Source organism: Herpailurus yagouaroundi, unplaced genomic scaffold (assembly GCF_014898765.1).
Source record: "Herpailurus yagouaroundi ecotype Mexico unplaced genomic scaffold, PumYag 189, whole genome shotgun sequence".
In the NCBI taxonomy this organism is placed as follows: Eukaryota; Metazoa; Chordata; class Mammalia; order Carnivora; family Felidae; genus Herpailurus; species Herpailurus yagouaroundi.
In genome coordinates, this window is record NW_024412420.1 from 1,018,526 (window position 1) to 1,041,805 (window position 23,280).

General features: G+C 35.2%; 1 protein-coding gene across 1 annotated transcript in view; it reads left to right on the forward strand.

Moving 5' to 3' along the window:
* Positions 1-23,280, forward strand: part of BCAS3 (BCAS3 microtubule associated cell migration factor) — a 632,238-nt gene that overhangs the window by 194,757 nt on the left and 414,201 nt on the right. Inside the window, exons 14-15 of the mRNA XM_040497881.1 lie at positions 7,272-7,442; positions 22,987-23,080. Coding sequence (XP_040353815.1) covers positions 7,272-7,442; positions 22,987-23,080 — 265 coding nt within the window. The remainder of the gene's footprint in view (positions 1-7,271; positions 7,443-22,986; positions 23,081-23,280) is intronic.

Below are 23,280 nucleotides of genomic sequence, written 5' to 3' on the forward strand. Positions count from 1 at the left end.
GTGTGTGTGTGTGTGTGTGTGTGTGTGTGTGTGTGTGTGTGTGTGTGAATTATCAGTAACTCTTCATGTGTTATGAGGCTTTGTGAAATATACTACTCTGTTTTCCCCCTTCCTGGAGTTTTTTCCTAGTTCTCTTGTATTGACTTTTCCTTTTATCTTATGGTTTCTTTGGTACATTTCTTCCCACTTTCTGTGTGCTCCAGTTATTTTAGTTTTATTCCTATTCATTGGTATCAAAGCATGAAATAATAGGCTCAAGGGCAAGTTGGGAGGATATACAACCAAAGGCTTGAAACCTGAAAGGCACATTCCTTTGATAAAGGGATAGCTCTGTTTAAGTGGGAGCATCTCCATTAGCCTTAATGGAGTAAGTAAAGCAGCTGAGGCATCTTAGAGGTTAATCAGGCTTCCTAGCCAGCTTTGACATCAATACACTGTGGCGCCTGATTTTGTTGGTCCTTCAGAGGCTTTCTTGACAACACTAACAGACTTTGTGTAAGTCATTTCTTGTGAATTATTGAAACAAATGTTTGGCTGCTAATTGAGGAACGCTAATGTGTTTTATAATCACTGCAGCTTGAGTTTTTAGTGCTAAACAAAGGAGTTAAAATTGATTTGTGGCCTTTTCTTGGTTTCAGTCAGCTGTAAGTTACCTCTTTTTGCTCAAGTTCAACAAATGGCTTTGATGGTCATTTTATTTAAGTATTTATTAGGACACACTATTATGGTCTTCATTCCCCCCACCTCCCCAGAATTTGTCTGTGTTCTGAATTCATGAAGTGTGAGATCACAAGTAGTAACAGGAATACATTACAAAGCAGTACTGGTTGGTGGTTAAAATCAGGCTTTGGAGATAGACAGTTCTATTATTGAATTCCGGCTTTGTCATTGGTTAGCCGTTTGAGATGCTGTTTTGCATCTACTGTGGTCTCAGTTTTCTGTTCTATAAACCTGAGGTGTTGTAGGAAATCTGTACAGATCATTTATGTTAAGAGCCTTGACAAGTTCACAGTTAAGTTTCCACAGAACATAGTTACAGTAAAATGATACATATATTACTAGTGTTATATGGTGTTTTAATGAAAAATTTCCTTGGAAAATAGATTTCCTTATCTTAATTCCAATCTAATTGTTGCTTAAATCACGTTTAGGCCTTTATAAATTACCTTCTTTGCCTACCATTTATAAAACTGTTTGAAATATTATGTATATTAATAATTTTCATTTTAAAATTTAGCTGTAGTATATATCAGAGTATAGGTGAGCATATTTCTTTGATTATTCTGAAAAGAGAGTCACTTCATTAAAGGTTAATTTGCAATATTTTAATAAAAACTTTCTCACAATTGGAATTGGAAGAAAATTATTTCTGAATGTCTGTATTACATGTAAATTTTGATATATCCATGTAATCTACATTACTTATTTTGGCTCTACTGGTTAGATCTTTTTTCACTATTTATGAGTCGCGTGCTTTTCTTTTTGTTTTTTTTTTCTCTTTTAGACAAAAAAATCCCACAAAAACCTGTTGTTACTTTAACATTATTGTTAAAGTAATCAGATAATAAGATTCACATAAAAGAAAAATACTCACATGAATTAGTTTATCTATTTGCTTCAAATGAAATGGAACTAAAATGTAATTATAAAACATCTTAAGTTGTCTTTAATTGAAATAGTATATTAGAAGTATTACATTGAATTGTTTTCTGTTACCAGAGAGAAAATAACCTTCTTAGCTAGTCTTTTTGATGTTTTATTCATCTAGTAATTGGTATCTTGGATGGAGACTGTATTTCTACGTGCCAAATATTGTTTTTTAATTGAGGTAAAATTGGTATATAACATAGACTTTTACAGGTACATTATAATTGACATCTGTATGCACTACAAAGTGATCACCACCAAAAGTCGCCATTCATCACCATCGAATTGACTGCCTTCACCCATTTTGCTCACCTCCCAACCCCCTTCCCCTCTGGTAATCAATCTGTTCTCTGTATCTGTGAGTTTGTTTTTATATTCTTCTGTTTGTTTCTTAGATTCCACTTATGAATGATATCAAATGGCATTTGTCTTTCTCTGTCTGACTTATTTCACTTAGCATAATACTCTCAAGCTCCATCAGTGTTGTCACAAATGGCAGTATTTCATTCTTCCATATGGCTAAGTAGTATTTGTGTGTGTGTGTGTGTGTGTGTGTGTGTGTGCACGTGTCAGACACACACACACACACACACACACACACCCTCTTTATCCATTTATCTATCAGTGGACACACTTAGGTTGTTTCCATATCTTGGCTATTATAAATAATGCTGCAATGAACATATGAACATAGAGGTTTATATATCTTTTTGAATTAGTATTTTCATATTCTTTGTATAAATACTCATAAGTAGAATAGCTGGACCATATGGCAGGTCTATTCTTAATTTTTTGAGGAATCTTAATGCTAATTTTTGTAGTGGCTGCACCAGTGTACATTCCCACCGACAACGTATAAGGGTTCCCTTTACTCCACATTCTCTCTAATACTTGTTATTTCTTGTCTTTTTGATAATAGTCATTCTGACAGGTGTGAAGTGATATCTCATTGTGGTTTTGATTTTTATTTCCCCGTTGATTAGTGATGTTGAACATCTTTTCATATCTGTTGGCCATCTATGTCTTCTTTGGAAAAATGTCTCTTCAGATATTCTGCCCATTTTTTTAAAAAATTTTTTTTAATGTTTATTTATTTTTGAGACAGAGAGAGACAGAGCATGAACAGGGGAGGGGCAGAGAGAGAAAGGGAGACACAGAATTGGGAGCAGGCTCCAGGCTCTGAGCCATCAGCCCAGAGCCCAATGCGGGGCTCAAACTCACGGACTGCGAGATCGTGACCTGAGCTGAAGTCGGACCCTTAACCAACTGAGCCACCCAGGCGCCCCATCATTTTTTTTTCTTATTGTTGCTATTGTTGAGTTCTAGGAGTTGTTTATATATTTTGGATATTAACCCTGTATCAGATGTATGATTTGCAAATATTTTCTCCCATTAAACATTTTAATTTTGATGTTGTTTTCCTGTGCTATGCAGAAGATGCTTTTTGGTTTGATACAGTCCCATTAGTTTATTTTTGCATTTGTTTCCCTTGCCTTTGGAGTCAGATCCACAAACACATCTCTAAGATTGATGTTTGTGAGCTTACCGCCTATGTTTTCTTATAGGAACTTTGTGGTCTTAGGTTGGTCTTACATTTAATTCTTTAATTCATTTTGAGTTAATTTTTGTGTGTGGTATAAGAGAGTAGTCTAGTTTAATTCTATTACATAACTGTCCATTTTTTCTGGAACTATTTATTGAAGAGACTGTCCTTTCTCCATTGTATGTTCTTGGCTTCTTTGTTGTAAATTAATTGTATATTTGGGTAGTTATTTCTCAGCTATCAATTTTGTTCCATTGATATATTTGTCTTTTTTATGCCAGTACCATACTGTTCTGATTACTATAAGTTTATAGAATGGTTTGAAATCAGGGACCATGATTTCAGCTTTGTTCTTTTTTTCTCAAGATTGTTTTGGCTATTCTGGGTCTTTTATGGTACCATGCAAATTTTAGAATTATTTGTTCTAATTCTGTGAAAAATGCCTCTGGAATTCTGGGAGGAATTGCACTGAATCTATAGATTGCAGTGGTGGTATGGACGTTTTAACAGTGTTAATTCTTCAATCCATGGGCATGGAATATCTTTCCATTTATTTGTGTCTTCTTCATTTTCTTTCATTAGTGTCTTATAGTTCTCAGTGTACAGGTCTTTCGCTCCCTGGTTAAATTTATTCATAGGTATTTTGTTCTTTTGATGCAATTGTAAATGACATTGCTTTCTTAATTTCTTTTTTACTGATAGCTTATTATTAGTATATAGAAACATCACAGATTTATGTATATTGATTTGGTATTCTGCAACTTTACTGACTTTGTTTATTCGTTTTAACAGTTTTTTGATGGAGGTTTTCTATGTATTTGCACATAGTAATGATTTTACTACTTCTTTTCTGATTGGATGCCTTTTATTTATTTTTCTTGCCTTATTACTGTGACTAGGCTCCAATGCTGTATTGAATAAAAGTGGAGAAAGTGAACATTCCTGTCTTATCTTGTTCCCAATCTTAGAGGACAATCTTCCAGTTTTTCAGTATTAAGTATGATACTAGCTATGGGTTTATCATATAAAGCCTTTACTATGTTGAGGTATGAATCCTTCATACCCACTTTGTTGAGAGTTTTTTATCATAAATGGAGGTTGAGTTTTTTCAAATGTTTTTTCTGCACCTATTGAAATGATCTTATGATTTCTATCCTTCATTTTGTTAATGTGGTATACCACATTGATTCGTGGATATTGAACCATTCTAGCTTCTCTGGAATAATTCCTACTTGATCATGGTGTATGATCCTTCTAAATTTTTTTTTTTTCCAACGTTTATTTATTTTTGGGACAGAGAGAGACAGAGCATGAACGGGGGAGGGGCAGAGAGAGAGGGAGACACAGAATCGGAAACAGGCTCCAGGCTCTGAGCCATCAGCCCAGAGCCCGACGTGGGGCTCGAACTCACGGACCGCGAGATCGTGACCTGGCTGAAGTCGGACGCTTAACCGACTGCGCCACCCAGGCGCCCCAGATCCTTTTAATGTGTTGTTGAATTTGGTTTGCTAATATTTTGTTAAGGACTTTTGTATCTATGTTCATCAGTAATATTGGCCTGTAATTTTCCTTTGTTGTAGTGTCCTTGTTTGGTTTTGGTATCAGGGTAAAGTTAATGTCATGTTTTACATCTTTTTATTTTATGCATCCCTTAACTAATTGTAGTTTTAATTAGTTTTACTACTATTCTCTTTTAGTCTTTATACTTGTTTTATAAGTGATTGATCCACTATCTTTACAATATATTTATCTTTTCCAATGAGAGTTTTACTTTTGTATGTTTCCTTGTGATTAAATACTAAATATTAAGTATTTCTTTTCAACTTAAAAGAAGTCCCATTAACATTTCTTGTAAGGCCATTTTAGCAATGATGAACTCCTTTAGTTTTTGCTTATCTGGAAAACTCTTAATTTCCCCTTCAATTATGAGTGATAACTTTGCTAGGTAGAGAATTCTTGGTTGGAAGTTTTTTCCTTTTAGCACTTTGAATATGTTGTGCTCTCTTCTGGCCTGCAAAGTTTCTGCAAAAAAATCTTGATAGCCGTATGTGGTTTCCTTGTATGTATTTATCTTGATACTTTTAAGATTCTCCCTTTAACTTTTACCATTTTAATTATAGTGTGTCTTGGTATGGAACTCTTTGGGGTTCCCACTTGTATGTCTATTTCCTTCACCAGATTAGGGAAGTCTTCAGCTATTAGTTTTTAAAACTTTTTTTCTGGCCCTTTCTCTCTTCTCTTCTGGGAACCACGTAATGTGAATGTTTTTCTGCTTGAAGTACTCCCAAGTTTTTTTTTTTTTTTTTAATACATATATGTTTATTTTAATTCTTTTCTCTTTTTGCTCCTTTGTCTGGGTGAGTTCCATTGTTTTGTCTTCCAGCTCACTGATCTGCTTCATCTAGTCTGTTGTTGAACCTCTCTAGTGTATTTTTCAGTTCACTTATTGTATTTTCGGGGCTGTAGCTTCTGTTTGATACTTTTTAATGTTTTTACTCCTTTTGTTGAAGTTCACTCTGTGTTAATTCATTCCTCTGAGTTTGGTGAGCATCTTTATGGCCATTTATTTGAACTCTGTTGCTTATCTCATTTTATTAAGGTCTTTTTCTGGGGCTTTGTTCTTTGTTTGGAACATATTCCTCTGTCTTCTTATCTTGTCTTTCTGTGTTTGTTTCTATGTATTAGGCAAATCAGCTACCTCTATACCAATCTTGAATGAGTGGCCTTCAAGTATCCTGTGGGACTCAAGCATTTATCCTTCCTGGCCACCCAGTGCCAGATGCTCAAGGGGTGTCTCCTATGTGAGCTGTACATGGCTGCCCATCTCCTGTGGAGGAGCTGTGGCTGTGGCATGAGTGCATGGGGCTCTTGTCTGGCCCATCTTGTCTGTGATGTGTGGCTGTGACATAGGAATGAGTGTCTACATGCCTAATCTTGTTGTGCAATATTATATAACAGCATATTATAGATTTAATTTGGAAGCATAACGTTTTTCACATAGGCATTCTACCAGTGTTCAGTCTTTTTCATGCTAAAAAATAGATTGAAAATTAGATTTATAATATTTCAAAAAATAACCATAGATGTTGGTGAGGATGTGGAGAGAAGGGAACCCTCTTACACTGTTGGTGAGAATGCAAACTGGTACAACCACTCTGGAAAAACAGTATGGAGGTTCCTCAAAAAGTTAAAAAATAGAACTACCCTACGATCCAGCAATTACACTACTAGGTATTTACCCAATGGATACAAAAATACTGATTCAAAGGGACACATGCACCCTGATGTTCATAGCAGCATTATCAATAATAGCCTGGGTGTCCGTTGACTGATGAATGGATAAAGAAGATACATTAAAACAAACAAACACAAACAAATACAAATAAATAAATAAATAGGAATATTACTCAACCATAAAAAAGAATGAAATTTTGCCCTTGTTATAGGCATTAAAGACAGGAGAAAAAAGAAATATTTTTTTAGAAAGATATAATTGTTCCTAGGGTGCCTGAGTGGCTCAGTTGGTTAAGCGTTTGACTTCAGCTCAGGTCACAATCTCATGGTTTGTGAGTTCAAGCCCCACATCGAGCTCTGTGCTTACAGCTCGGAGCCTGGAGCCTATTTTGGATTCTGTGTCTCTGTCTTTCTCTCTGACGCTCCCCCAAACCCCCTTTCTCTCTCTCTCAAAAATAAATAAACATTAAAAAATATATATGTAAATATATACTTTATATCTATATGTAAGTATACATACATATATGTATATGTATATACACATATATATGTATAATTGTTCCCTTATGTGAAACAAAGTTCTTTAATCATTTACTTGTGGCTTTATTCTCACTATGCTGATTTTGGGGATTCTACTGATACCATTTACTCAAACTAATACTGATTTTCTAACTAAAATTTAAGATCGTATGAAAAGTCAGACTGAATTTCTGTGACAGTTCACTGCTACACATAGGTTTGTAAGACAATAGGGAATTGAAAAGGTAGGAGAATGAGCCAAATGCATATTTCTGTTTAGAATTCAAATACTGATGTGAAGTCATATATTTTATATTTCATTGCATAGACATTGAAAACTGGTCTGACAATGGTCGGGAAAGTAGTGACTCAGCTGACAGGCACGCTGCCTTCAGGTGTGACAGAAGATGACGTTGCCCTCCATAGTAATTCAAGGCGGAGTCCTCTGGTTCCAGGCATTATCACAGTAATTGACACCGAAACCGTTGGAGAGGGCCAGGTAAGAACTTCCAATGCAAGTAATGTAAAAATAATACCTGTAGGGGTGTCTGGGTGGCTTAGTCAGTTAAGTGTCCAACTCTTGGTTTTGGCTAAGGTCATGATCTCATGGTTTTGTGAGTTTGAACCCTGCTTTGGGCTCTGTGCTAACAGTGCAGAGCCTACTTGAGGTTCTGTTTCCCTCTGTCTCTGTCCTTCCCCCACTTGCCCTGTCTTGTCTCTCTCTAAATAAATAAATCAACTTTAAAAAAATAATAAAGATGACACTTGATAGAACCTAAATTGGAAGATTAATAATTGATCTTTAAGGCAGAGGCTTGCTGATAGAAGCAATCAATAGGACCTTCCATATTTTGGAGGGAATTAAATAAATTATTGATTAATTATGATAGTTACAAGTGACAATACTGTAAATAATATCAAGTTTTATTACAGACATTTATAAATATGAGAAATACATAAAGTCTCAAAGTATATGTTAAGATACATACATGGTAATGCTTATCTACATACATACGTTGTAATCCTGTATCTTCAGATAATGCAGAAACATTTAGATTATAAAAATCTAATTATTATAAACATGGAAAAATAAATTACATAGTGTAAATCTGGCTGGTGAGAAACCAGTTGGGTTTTGTTTTCTTCCCCCATGTATTCATAAAAATCTTTTTCTTTTGTATCATAGTCTTGAATTTTAAAATACATCTCTGGGGGTGACTGGGTGTCTCAGTTGGTTAAGTGTCTGACTCTTGATTTAGGCTAAGGTAATGATCTCATGGTTCGGGTGTACAAGCCCCACATCGGGCTCTGGGCTGGTGGTGTGGAGCCTACTTGGGATTCTCTCTCTTTCCCTCTGTCTCTGCCCCTCCCCTGCTCGTGTTCTCACTTTCTCAAAATAAATAAAATAAACATTAAAAAATACATTTTGAAAGGAAGGTAATTTTAAAATTCTAATAGTTTGTGATCATTGCTACAAAAAAAAATCCAATCTAAAATTGATTACCAGAATAGGATAGGAGTAGATCAACATTTATGAAATAGAAATTATTTTAATTTTATATAGAATATATATTTAATTCTTTTTTCAGAATATAATGTCTGGAAGCTATGTGAGTCTTTAAAGTATTAAACCTAAATACTGCATTTTTTTTTTAAGGAAATATGTTTTCAGTTTAAATGGTGATTCGATACCTGATAAAAGATTAGCTTTGACTCAATACTCATGTACTAGTTCCTACAGGAGGATCAATTCGCGTTTCTAAAAAATGTAGACTCTACTGCAATTAAAAGACAAAAAAATCTTTGAAGTTCTAGATTACTGAATTTAGCTATTGTATTTTATTTGAAATCTGAATAATAATCAATCTCCACCTCCCCCGTGTTAACTTTATGGTTCACCAAACATGTTAGAGTGCAGGCCTGTATTCTTGTTTAAAACTCTTTTTAATGAAGTGCTAGCAAACTTTTCAGTTGACTTGTAATGAATTTTTTTAAGTTGTGTTAATTAGCTCAAGTTGATAGATACAGACAGATGTTAATTTTCTTTCTTAATTGGAATTAAATATTTAAACCCTAGTGTTTTATGAGTGTTAAAGTAAAAAATATTTTCTTTTGTCCTTTGATTCTTAATCAATTTACCTCCAAGGCCACACACATTTACTGAGTAGTAACAATCCTCCTGAACATCGTCTAGTTTGGTGAGCATAAGTCTGTTAAACACCTAACGTTTGTTGACAGATGGATTGTGGTCATTTAAAAGTAGAAAATGTTATGTCATGATTTTTGATGAAATAGAGGTATAACTCAATTTATTTTATTATATTTAAGTGTAGAAACATGTAAAAAGAAAAATTTTACATAATTATATAATTCTAATTATTGACATATTAAATAGTGGCCTTATGTTTCCAAATATGCCCCCCATTCTTTATTAACTTTTTATAACTTTAAAGTGCAATTCTCAGATTTGAAATATGGAAATGAACTGTAGATTGTGGAGTTGTAAAAGTTCACTTTTCTTTGGTAAATGAATTATTAACACTTGAAACAAGTAAAGTTGTTTATTAGGAAATAAGAATTATAGAAATGTTAACTTTAAAAGTTAAAAGAAGTTAAAAAGTGTTACTCAACCTGAAAAATATTATCTTTTCTATTTTTTGTTGAGCTCATAATCTCTTTTCATTCCCACTTATAACATTCTGAATTTTTATTTGATTTAAAAATTGTTTTTATAAGGGAGGAAATAAATTGATAGTAAATGGTAAGTTACTATGTGCATTTTGAAAGAATTATAACTATTTTTTAAAGCAACAAGATTTCCTGACTATAATACTATCCTCCTTTTTTTTTTTTTTATTACTGTGAATCTGTTTTTTGTTAAGAAGACATTTTTGTCTCTGATACATAGTTCAGTTGGAGTACAGAGCTGCTTTTAGGTTATGCTGGATTGTATTAAAAAGACTTCATGGGTTATCGTCCTAGATTTATCACCTCTAGCCCTTTCCAACTGATGTTTGACCTTAGCTGTAATGTTTTTCCTTTTCCATCTAAAGCTGACATTATGTCCACTTTTTCTGTTTAAATCCATTGAGCCTTTAATAAAGACATTTTCATGTTTACAGTGGCAATGTATAAAATTTGATTCACCATCTTTCTAATGCTAAATTGATTAATTTGATTTTATGTTGACGGGATCATTGCGTGGTAACTGCATTAAGGAAGAGTGGATTTGATTGACTTTGTGTCCATTTTTTAATCTGTGTTACTTGTTTTATTTAAAAGCATTTTGTGGCTAAGATAAGCTAAGTGATATAATTTGCCTTTACACATTTATATAATTGAAGTTAGCAGTGTGGCAAAGTCCCTAATCAAAGGAAAATGCTCCAGAATGATGACCTAAACTTGAGCTATTTCTTTCTCTGGGTACAAGTGTTATTCATAATAATTTACTGGTTCCTGAAGTGTTTTATCTATCTTTTTGTTCACACGGCAAAAGCTTATCCACCTTGTATCAGTTAAAGTACTTTGATTAATTTTAATATAGTCAAGTTATTATTAATGTATACTTAAGAAGTTCAGCCTGTTTAGTTAAATGGGTACATATCTTAGGATAATTGTATTGGGATGTATTTTATATTATTAATTTGATGCTTTAGGCGAAGTGATAAGGCAATGGAGAAAATCCTTCCAAAAGTATCTGGTTGTTATGTTTGTGAAACTCATAAAGAGAAGCTTCAAAAAGTCTTATGTAATGGTATCAGGCTTTACTGTGCACCAAGATTAATGTGCCTTTTTACTAGACGGCTTCTGTATTGGTACCATCAAATAGAGTACTCAGTACTAATTGTATTGGACACGGAGATATAAGATTATAGTGTATGAAAGGAAAGGGAATCTTCTAAGATTGAGTTAAAATAGAAAAGTAGACAAAACACAAATATTTCACAGAAAAAAATAAAACATACAGATTGTCCCTGACTTAAAATGTCTTGAGTTAACGATTTTTCAACTTTATGATGATATGAAAGTGATAGGAATTCAGTAGAAACCATACTTGGAATTTTGAATTTTGAACTTTCCCTAGCCCAGTGATATGTGGTATAATACTCTCTTGTGATTCTGGGTAGCAACAACCAACTGCAGCTCTGAGTCAGCCTCGTGATCGTGAGGGTAAACAACTGATACACTTACACCTGTTCTGCATTCAGATAGCCATTGTGTTTCTCGCTTTCAGCATAGTATTCAATAAGTTACATGAGATATCCAGCATTTTACTATAAAATAGGCTTTGTGTTAGATGATTTTGTCCAACTGTAGGCTAATGTGAGTGTTCTGAGCATGTTTAAGGTAGGGTAAGCTGAGGATGATGTTTGGTAGGTTAGGTGTATTAAATGCATTTTTGACTTAAGATGTGTTCAACTCACGATGGATTTACTGCGATGTAACCTCTTTGTAAATTGAGGAAGATCTGTATATAAATGCTGTATAATCTATATCCATGACTTCACTTGTTATAAGAGAAAGACAAATTTAAACTACACTGAGATACCATTTGTCGCCTGTGAGAATGAGGGAAATTCAAAAGCAGTGTATTCTACGTTTTAACTTCTAATTTTGAAATAATTGTAGAGTCACATTAAGTTGCAGAAATGTATTCATGTGATCTTTACCCAGATTCCTGCAACTTCCCTTGAATAGCGACATCTTACATAGCTGTAAGAAAATATTAAAACCAATATCAAGTTGACAAATATCAATACTGTTCATATGCTATAGACCTAGGATGCCTGGCTGGCTCAGTCAGTGGGGCATGCAGTTCTTGAGCTCAGAACTGTTAGTTCAAGCCCCGTGTTGGGTGTGGAGATTACTTAAAAATAAAATCTGTAAAAAAATATGGCACAGACTTTACTCAGCTCTCACTATTTGTTTTACCTGAATTTATTTGTGTGTTCCTGGGTGTATATGGTTCTATAACTTTTATTCCCCGTATAGATTCACATAATCAACAACACCATTAAGATATAAGACTATTCAACACATAAATTTTTTTGTATTCAGACTCATCCTTCAACCTACCCCTTCCTTTTCTCCTGAAAACTATTATATGTTCTCTATCTCTATAATTTTGTGACTTATAGAGTGGATATAAGAGAAATCATATAGTATATTACATTTTAAAGTTAACTTTTGGACTAAATATGATATCCTTGAAGTTCATTTAGTTTGTTGTGTGTAATTAAGTCTTTATTATCTCTCTGTTGTATTCCTGTGAATAGCTGTGTCTATTTGTGCAACCATTCACTCACTGGAAGACATTTGAGTTGTTTGTAGCATTTTGCTGTTATTAATAAAGCTGCTATGAACATCTAGGTAGAGGTTTTTGTGTGATTTCTGTAGAGTTTTCATGTCTCTATATTAAATGCCAAAGAGTATGATTGATAAATTTTATAAGTGCATATTTAGTTTTGTCAGAAACTGCCCAACTTTTTTTGCAGAGGGGCTGAACTGGTTTACATTCCTTCCAGTAATGTATGATAGGTGGCAGTTTTCTCATCAGAATCCATGGATGATGAAAGCAGTGTTAGAACATCTTTAAAATAGTGAAATAAATGAACTGTTAAACCTGAATTCCACATCTAATGAAAATACCTTTCAGGAATGAAGGGAATATAAAGACATTCTTATAAAAGGAAAGCTAAATTAATCACTAGCAGATCTATTTATTTATTTATCTATTTTTTAATGCTTATTTATTTTTGAGAGGGAGAGGGTGGGAGAGAGAGCAAGAGCGAGTGAGCGAGAGAGCACATAAGTAGGGAGGGGCAGAGAGGAGACTCAGAATCTGAAACAGGCTTCAGGCTCTGAGCTGTCAGCACAGAACCTGACATGGGGCTTGAACTCATGAACCATGAGATCATGATGTGAGCCGAAGTTGGATGCTTAACTGTCTGAGCCACTCAGGCACTCCTATTTTTTTTAATTTTTATTTGTTTGAGAGAGAGAGAGAGAGAGCACATGTACAGGAGCAGGTCAGGGGCAGAGAGAGGGGGAGAGAGAGAATCCCAAGCAAGCTTTGCACTTCCAGTGTAGAGCCTGACGTGGGGCTTAATCTTGGGAACTGTGAGATCATGACCTGAGCTGAAACCAAGAGTTAGATGCTTAACCGGCTAAGCCACCCATGCACCCTGCAGATCTACTCTTAAAGAATGTCTAAAGGAAGTTTTCTAAAGAAATTATAACAGAAGAACGCTTGTAACTTCAGAAATAGAGAACAGTGGAAGAGGTAAAAATAGAAGCGTATATGATATATCGATTTTCGTAAGTTAAATTTGGTTGAAGCAAAATGATAACATCTCATGTTATGATCAACATATTTATGAGAAATATTTGTGGGGAAGTAAATTGAGTTTCATAAAAATGTTAAAATTTTATACTGCATATCACTGTATCTGAAAAGTTTAAAGACAACCCACTAAAGGGGAGAAAATATTTGGAAATTATATTTTTTATAATGGACTGCTATCCAGAATATAGAAAGAACTACAACTAAATAAAGAGATAGATAGTCTAATTTTATTATTTATTTATTTAAAAAAAATTTTTTTTCAACATTTATTTATTTTTGCGACAGAGAGAGACAGAGCATGAACGGGGGAGGGGCAGAGAGAGAGGGAGACACAGAATCGGAAACAGGCTCCAGGCTCTGAGCCATCAGCCCAGAGCCTGACGCGGGGCTCGAACTCCGGGACCGCGAGATCGTGACCTGGCTGAAGTCGGACGCTTAACCGACTGCGCCACCCAGGTGCCCCAAGATAGTCTAATTTTAAATTGAACAAAGATATGAATAAACATTTTTCTGAAAAAGATTTACCAATGGCCAATAAACACAAATGAGAGCCCTCATACACTGCTGGTGGGAATGTAAAATTGTGCAAATGCTTTGGAAAAGAGTTACCAAATGACTTAGCAATTTATCTTCTAGGAATACTCAAAAGAAATGAAAATATATATTCACATAATTGTGTGTTCATAGCAGCGTTATTTGCAAGAGCCAAAAACTAGGAGCAACTCCAGTGTACCTCAACTGATTAGTAGATGGATAAATAAAATGTGATATGCACTTACAATGTAATATTCTTCAGCAATAAAAAGAAATGAAGCACTGTTTCATGTTATAATGTGGGTGAGTCTTGAAAATATTATACTTTGTGAAAGAAGCCAGTCTCAAAAGAGTGTATGTTGTATGATTCCATTTATATGAAATGTCTAGAATAAGCAAAGCAATAGAAAGAGAAAATAGATTATAGTTTCCCAGGGCTGGGAGTTTGGAAGGAATGGAGAAATGTGGGGTGACTGTTAATAATTATGGGTTTTCCTTTGGTGATGAAAATGTTCTAAATTTGGTTGTGGTGATGGTTCTACAATTGTGTGAATATACCATATATCCCAAAACAAACCTTTAGTAAATATTTAACAAGTGTAGTTTAACACACTTTCCCAGATACTACTATTATAAGACTTCGTTTTCTTGTTCTTCTCACTTAATACTTTGAAAGTCAATCGAACAACTAAAAAGAGAATAACTTTTTTTTCTTTTTTTTTTTTAATTTTTTTTTTCTTCCACGTTTTTATTTATTTTTGGGACAGAGAGAGACAGAGCATGAACGGGGGAGGGGCAGAGAGAGAGGGAGACACAGAATTGGAAACAGGCTCCAGGCTCCGAGCCACCAGCCCAGAGCCCGACGCGGGGCTCGAACTCCCGGACCGCGAGATCGTGACCTGGCTGAAGTCGGACGCTTAACCGACTGCGCCACCCAGGCGCCCCTAAAAAGAGAATAACTTATAATGCATGTTCCCCCCACCCCCATTGTGATAAAATATGCATAACATAAACATTGACATGTAACCATTTTATAAGTTTACAATTCAGTGCATAAGTGTATTTACAATGTTGTGCCATCACAATGGCACATCACAATATCCATGGTTATCACAATAACCATCACTGTTATCTATTTCTAGAACTTTTTCATCATCTGGATTCATTAAATAGTAAACAGTAACTCCCCAAACCCCTGTCCCCACGGTCCCTGGTGACCATCATTCTGATTTTTGCTTCTAGTAGATTGCCCATAATTAAAAAAGATGTACAATACAAAGTGTTGGAAAGGTTGTAGAAAAATTGGAAACTTCACGCTTCACTGATGGAAATATAAAATGATGTAGCTATTTTGGAAAACAATTTGTTAGTTTCTTTAAAAGTTCACCATATGTTTACCATATGACTGACCAGATTCACTTCTAGGTATCTCCCCAAGAGAAATAAAAACATATTCACAAAAATACGTGCACATAGATATTCATAGCTGCTTATGCATTGTAACAATTGACTAGAAATAATCCAAATTGCCAAGAACTGGTGGGTGAACCCACATGTTGTGGTATTTTCATACAGTGGATAACAGTTTAGCAATATAAAGAAATGAATGATACCTGAAACAACATGGCTGAACTATAAAAATTATATAAGTGAAAGAAAGTAGAACGCAAATTGCATGATTCTATTTATATGAAACATTTTCAAAATTTTTAGAAAAGGCAAAAGAGATAAAATATACATAGGGATTGCCTGGGGCTTAGGGTTGGAAATCTGTAAAGTTAATATGAAGACATTTTGGGGATGGTGGAAGAAATCTAAATGGAGAATGTGGTGATGGTTACACAATTGTATGGATTTACTAAGCATTATCCACTTATGTATTTAAAATGGGTGATTTGAATGTATAAATTTACTGATGTTTGGGGATGACTATCAGTTATGCTGAAGAGGTACATAAGTAGATCCTGTCTCCAGAAAATGAATACATTACTAGAAAGAATTTTCAAAAATAACTATCTGGGGACTCCAGAAATTGACCAAAACTAAGAATGAAATGATAAGTGTGTAAAGACTTTAGAGCTTGGATAATAGTTGTAGGAGAAAATGGCCTTTTTGCATGAGGCTGCTCTCATTCACATCTGCCTGGAGCTTGGTGAGTGTGATTAGTTTAACCAGTGCAGAGTGGGCCATGTAAACAAGCCTTTTCCCTTCTAGACAGGGGATTTACTTGATTTGGATTAGTATGTTAAAACCCAAGCCCAACAGTATTTTCACTTGGTGGGTGATGAGTAAGGGAAAATGTGTAGCTCCACTGGCCTGAGATCGCAATTCAGTTGGGGGCCAATTTGAAGAACAGGAGAAAAAAATGTTGGTGAAGTATAAGCAGAGCCTCAGAGACCTTTGGGACAACATCAAGTGTACCAACATATGTGTGACTGGGATCTCAGAAAGAGAGGTGAGAAAGGGGCAGAAAAACATTTGAAGAAATGAAGTGTATAAATACTTACCTTTCTCTTCCCTTAATTTCTTTAAAAGGTAGTTTAAAACGATTGTTTTAGGGAATAACTATAACGTTTCTCAGCTGATAATATATATGACAACAGTAGCACAAAGGAATGGAGAGGAAGTGCAGCTATATTGGAGCAAGGAGCTATAATTTTTGCAGTTAACTGACAATCTTGTAATCTGTATAGCACCTTGTTACCTATACAGCATCCACTAAAAAATTATCCCCCCAAAATTAACAGAGGAATTAAAATAGTAATATTAAAAATAACACAAAAGAAGAGGATCAGAGGTACAACACCTGAGACAAAGTAAATAGCAAAATGGCAAACCTAAATCCAATTATGTGCATAATTATATTAACTATAAATGGACTCAAGTTAAAAGACATTGATTATCAGACCAGAATCATTCAGATTCAAAGACATAATTGGCTGAAGTAAAAGGATTGAGGAAACGTACCACATAAACAGTAACCATAATAGGACTGGAATGGCTATATTAATATCAGACAGAAATACTTTGTCAGGAAATATTGCCAGAGAAAAAGATATTTCATAATAATAAGAGGGTCGATGTAATAGGTAGATAAAGCAACTATTAATGTGTAAACAGCTACAGCATTTCCCAACAAACATTAGGCAAAATCTGACAGATTGAAAGGAGAAATTATAGCTAACTAACATTTACAGCATGAGATTTAAATACTGTGCTCTCAATAATTGATAGGAAAAACTAGACAAAATTTGTGAGGATTTAGAACACTACCAACCAGCACGGTGTAACACTACCCTCCAAACCCGTAGAATTTGCATTCTTTTTCTTTTTTAAAAATTTATTTATTTATTTTGAGAGAGCAGGAAAGCAAAAGAGAGAGAGAGAGACACTTAACTGACCAAGCAGGCTCTGTGCTGTCAGAGCCCTGACATGGGGCTCGAACCCACGAACCGGGCGACCCCAGCCAAAATCAAAAGTTAGACACTTAACTGACTAGAATTTGCATTCTTTTCAAGAACATCTGGAATGTTTTCCAAGATAGACCTTATGGTTGGGCAAAAAAATATATAAATAGCTTTAAAAGTATTAAAATTATGAGAAGTATGTTTCCTGAGAACTATGGAAATCAATAACAGAATGGGATGCCCCAGTGGCTCCATCAGTTGAGCGTCCAGCTCTTGATTTCAGCTCAGGTCATAATCTCATGGTAGGTGAGATCAAGCCCCACACATCGGACTCTGTGCTGGCTAATGGGGACTCTCTCTCTCTCCCTCTCTCTCTGCCCCTCCTGCACTTACCTACTGTGCTCTCTCCCCCTCAAAAATAAATAAACTTAATTTTGTCAAATGCTTTCTCTGCATCGATTGACAGGATCCTCTTTTCTTTTACTAATGTGATGTATCACATTGATTGATTTGCAAAGGTTGAACCAGCCCTGCATCCCAGGAATGAACCCCACTTGATCATGGTGAATAATTCTTTTTATATGCTGCTGAATTCGATTTGCTAGTATCTTATTGAGAATTTTTGCATCCATATTCATCAGGGATATTGGCCTGTAGTTCTCTTTTTTTGCTGGGTCTCTGTCTGGTTTAGGAATCAAAGTAATGTGGCTTCATAGAATGAGTCTGGAAGTTTTCCTTCCCTTTCTATTTTTTGGAACAGCTTGAGAAGGATAGGTATTATCTCTGCTTTAAATGTCTGGTAGAATTCCCCAGGGAAGCCATCTGGTCCTGGACTCTTATTTGTTGGGAGATTTTTGATAACTGATTCAATTTCTTTTCTGGTTATGGGTCTGTTCAAGTTTTCTCTTTCTTCCTGTTTGAGGTTTGGAAGTGTGTGGGTGCTTAGGAATTTGTCCATTTCTTCCAGGTTGTCCAGTTTGTTGACATAAAATTTTTCATAATATTCCCTGATAATTGCTTGTATCTCTGAGGGACAATTCCATTTTCATTCATGATTTTATCTATTTGGGTCATCTCCCTTTTCTTTTTGAGAATCCTGGCTAGAGGTTTATCAATTTTGTTTATTTTTTCAAAAAACCAACTCTTGGTTTCATTGATCTGCTCTACAGTTTTTTTAGATTCTATATTGTTTATTTCTGCTCTGATATTTATTATTTCTCTTCTTCTGCTGGGTTTGGGGTGTCTTTGCTATTCTGCTTCTATTTCCTTTAGGTGTGCTGTTAGATTTTGTATTTGGGATTTTTCTTGTTTCTTGAGATGGGCCTGGATTGCAATGTATTTTCCTCTCAGGACTGCCTTCGCTGCATCCCAAAGTGTTTGGATTGTTGTATGTTCATCTTCCTTTGTTTCCATATATTTTAAAATTTCTTCTCTAATTGTCTGGTTGACCCATTCATTCTTTAGTAGGGTGTTCTTTAACCTCCATGCTTTTGGAGGTTTTCCAGACTTTTTCCTGTGGTTGATTTCAAGTTTCATAGCATTGTGGTCTGAAAGTGTGCATGGTATGATCTCAATTCTTTTATACTTATGAAGGGCTATTTTGTGACCCAGTATGTGATCTATCTTGGAGAATGTTCCACGTGCACTCAAGAAGAAAGTGCATTCTGTTGCTTTGGGATGCAGAGTTCTGAATATATTTGTCAAGTTCATCTGATCCAATGTATCATTCAGGGCCCTTGTTTCTTTATTGATCCTGTGTCTAGATGATCTGATCTACCCATTGTTGTAAGTGGAGTATTAAAGTCCCCTGCAATTACCACATTCTTATCAATAAGGGTACTGATGTTTGTGATTAATTTTTTTTATATATTTGGGGGCTCACGTATTCGGCACATAGGTGTTTATAATTGTTAGCTCTTTCTGATGGATAGACCCTGTAGTTATTGTATAATTCCCTTCTTCATCTCTTGTTACAGCCTTTAATTTAGAGTCTAGTTTGTCTGATATAAGTGTGGCTACTCCAGCTTTCTTTAGACTTCAGTAACATGATAGATAGTTCTCCATCCCCTCACTTTCAATCTGAAGATGTCCTCAGATCTAAAATGAGTCTCTTGTAGACAGCAAATAGATGGGTCTTGTTTTTTTTTTATCCATTCTGATACCCTATGTCTTTTGGTTGGCGCATTTAGTCCATTTACATTTGGTGTTATTATGGAAAGATATGCGTTTAGAGCCACTGTGATGTCTGTAGATTTCATGCTGGTAGTGATGTCTGGTACTTTGTGGTCCTTGCAACATTTCACTCACAGAATCCCCCTTAGGATCTCCTATAGGGCTGGGTTAGTGGTGATGACATACTTTCTTAATAAAAACCCTCGATAAAGTCGGGATAGAAGGAGCATACTTAAACATCATAAAAGCCATTTATGAAAAGCCCACAGCTAATATCATCCTCAATGGGGTAGAACTGAGAGCTTTCCCCCTGAGATCAGGAACACGACAGGGATGTCCACTCTCACCACTGTTGTTTAACACAGTGTTGGAAGTGCTAGCATCAGCAATCAGACAACAAAAGGAAATAAAAGGCATCAAAATAGGCAAAGATGAAGCCAAGCTTTCACTTTTTGCAGAGGACATCATACTATACATGGAAAACCCGACAGACTCTACCAAAAGTCTGCTAGAACTGATACATGAATTAAGCAAAGTCGCAGGATACAAAATCAATGTACAGATATCGGACAAAGGGCTAGTACCCAAAATCTATAAAGAGCTCACCAAACTCCACACCCAAAAAACAAATAATCCAGTGGAGAAATGGGCAGAAAACATGAATAGACACTTCTCTAAGGAAGACATCCAGATGGCCACAAGGCACATGAAAACATGCTCAACATTGCTCCTCATCAGGGAAATACAAGTCAAAACCATACTCAGATATCACCTCACGCCAGTCAGAATGGCTAAAATGAACAAATCAGGAGACTATAGATGCTGGCGAGGATGTGGAGAAATGGGAACCTTCTTGCACTGTTGGTGGGAATGCAAACTGGTGAAGCTGCTCTGGAAAACAGTGTGGAGGTTCCTCAAAGAATTAAAAATAGATCTACCCGTGGATAAAGAAATTGTGGTTTATATACACAATGGAGTACTACATGGCAATGAGAAAGAATGAAATAGGCCCCTTTGTAGCAAAGTGGATGGAACTGGAGAGTGTGATGCTAAGTGAAATGAGCCATACAGAGAAAGACAGATACTGTATGTTTTCACTCTTATGTGGATCCTAAGAAACTTAACAGAAACCCCTGGGGGAGGGGAAGGAAAAAAAAAAGAGGTTAGAGTGGGAGAGAGCCAAAGCATAAGAGTCTCTTAAAAACTGAGAACAAACTGAGGGTTGATGGGGGGTGGGAGGGAGGGGAGGGTGGGTGATGGGTATTGAGGAGGGCACCTTTTGGGATGAGCACTGGGTGTTGTATGGAAACCAATTTGACAATAAATTTCATATACTGAAAAAAAAATAAAAAATAAAAAATAAAAATAAATCTACCCTATGACCCAGCAATAGCACTGCTAGGAATTTACCCAAGGGATACAGGAGTGCTAATGCATAGGGGCACTTGTACCCCAATGTTTATAGCAGCACTCTCAACAATAGCCAAATTATGGAAAGAGCCTAAATGTCCATCAACTGACGAATGGATAAATAAATTGTGGTTTATATACACAATGGAATACTACATGGCAATGAGAAAGAATGAAATATGGCCCTTTGTAGCAACGTGGATGAAACTGGAGAGTGTTATGCTAAGTGAAATAAGCCATACAGAGAAAGACGGATACCATATGGTTTCACTCTTATGTGGATCCTGAGAAACTTAACAGAAACCCATGGGGGAGGGGAAGGAAAAAAAAAAGAGGTTAAAGTGGAAGAGAGCCAAAGCGTAAGAGACTCTTAAAACCTGAGAACACACTGAAGGTTGATGGGGGGTGGGAGGGAGGGGAGGGTGGGTGATGGGTATTGAGGAGGGCACCTTTTGGGATGAGCACTGTGTATTGTATAGAAACCAATTTGACAATAAATTTCATATTTAAAATAAATAAATAAACTTAAAAAAAAACAATGAAATTATGGAAATCTCCAAATATTTGGAAATAAAACACACCTATCAATAGCTCATGGGTGGGAGAAGGAATCCCAAGGATGTTAGAAAATATTTGGAATGGAATAAAAATAAAAAGTGAACATATCAGAATTTATGAAGTGCAGCTATTCTTTTACAGAGAGGGAAATTCATAGCTTTAAATGCTTATAGTAGGGAGGAAAAACAGTCTGAAACTAATAATCTTCACTTTTCCCATTTTCTAATCTGAAAAACAAGAGCAAATTATAACCAAACAACAAATGAAGTAAATACTAAATATATGAACATAAGTCAACAAAATAGTAAATAGTGAAATATTGGGGAAAATCCAAAATTGGTTCTTTGAAAAGATAAAAAAAAAATTGATCCTCAAAAAGTTAAAAATGAAATTATCATATGATCAGCAATCTGATTTCCTGGTTTGTATGCAAAAGAATTCAGAGCAGGATCTGGAAGCACTATTTACACACCCTTGTTCATTGCAGCATATTCACAGTAGCGAGGATATGGAAGCAATCCATATATCTCTCACTAGGTGAATGGATAAAGGAAAATCTGGTATATACATACTATAATATTATGCAGCCTTGAAATAGAAGGAAATATTGTGACATATTACAACATTGACAAACCTTGAGGACATTTTGGTAAGGGAAGTAAAGCCATCACAAAAGTGCAAAAACTATATTCTTCCAGTTATTTTGACTCTCTAAAGTAGTCAAAATCATAAAAACAGAAAGTGGAAAAGTGGTTATCAATGGCTGGGGGGAGGGAAGAAGAAGAATCAGAGTTTAGTGGGTAGAGTTTCAGTGTTGCAAGATGAAAAAGTCCTAGAAATTTGTTACACAACAATGTGAGTATACTTAATGAACCGAACACTTAAAAATTGTTAAGATGGTAATAAAGATCTATGCACAAAAATTTTGATATATCAATAGCTTTACTGAATTGTAGGTTTGAGTCAGCAATAGGCAAGAAAATTAAAGCATTAGGATAGTAAAGGATGACAAAGAAGACATTTCTATATAATGGATTGCTGTAATGGTTACAGTACTATATAAAATCATTGAATTGTAAACATGAAATAGGTAACTTTTATGGTATGTAAAGTATACCTTTGTAAAGTTTTTCATACTAAAAGAAAAATTAACATTGCCCATTTAGGATTAGTTCCTGATTTACTTGAGATTAAATTATTTATGTCTGAATATCATGATCCCGTAATGATCTTGTTGTAAGCAAACATCTTCCAGTAGGTCATAACATAATAAGAATTGTATGTTCCTGTCTTTGGATGAAGCTCTGCAAAGCTGATTTTATGCTTTTTGTTTTTTTCTGAACCTCTACTTCAAGAAATTTTTGTCTCTGTCATCTACAGTAAAGCCCATCAACTGTTTTTAGAGTTTATGTGATTGATCTTCTGGAGTATATTGTATCTTTTCCTCATTCCTAAAGTGGCATTCTCACCTTACAGTGACAATAATCTTCCAGTATAGTGGAAGCAATCATGCATACTTTTGGTCAGGGATATTGTAGTGTAGCTGTGTATACCTTCAGGCTCAGTAATTGGTGAGTAAAGTTTAATTTCCATTGTCCTTCTTTCTTTCTGTGAAGGTGCTTGTGAGCGAGGATTCTGACAGTGATGGTATCGTGGCCCACTTTCCTGCTCATGAGAAACCAGTGTGCTGTATGGCATTTAATACAAGTGGTATGTCCTTTTTCTTTCCATTTATGTCATGGGATTTCAACAAGTTTTTTTTTTTTTGGAAATGGAAAATATGAAATATGGAATCTGACTTTTCATAATGTGTCAATGTGTATCAGAAAAGTAAGTAGACTTCAGTAAATGGTTCTTGAGTGGGTGAATTTAAAATAAAAATTTAGGGGGTGGGGCTAGGTGGCTCAGTC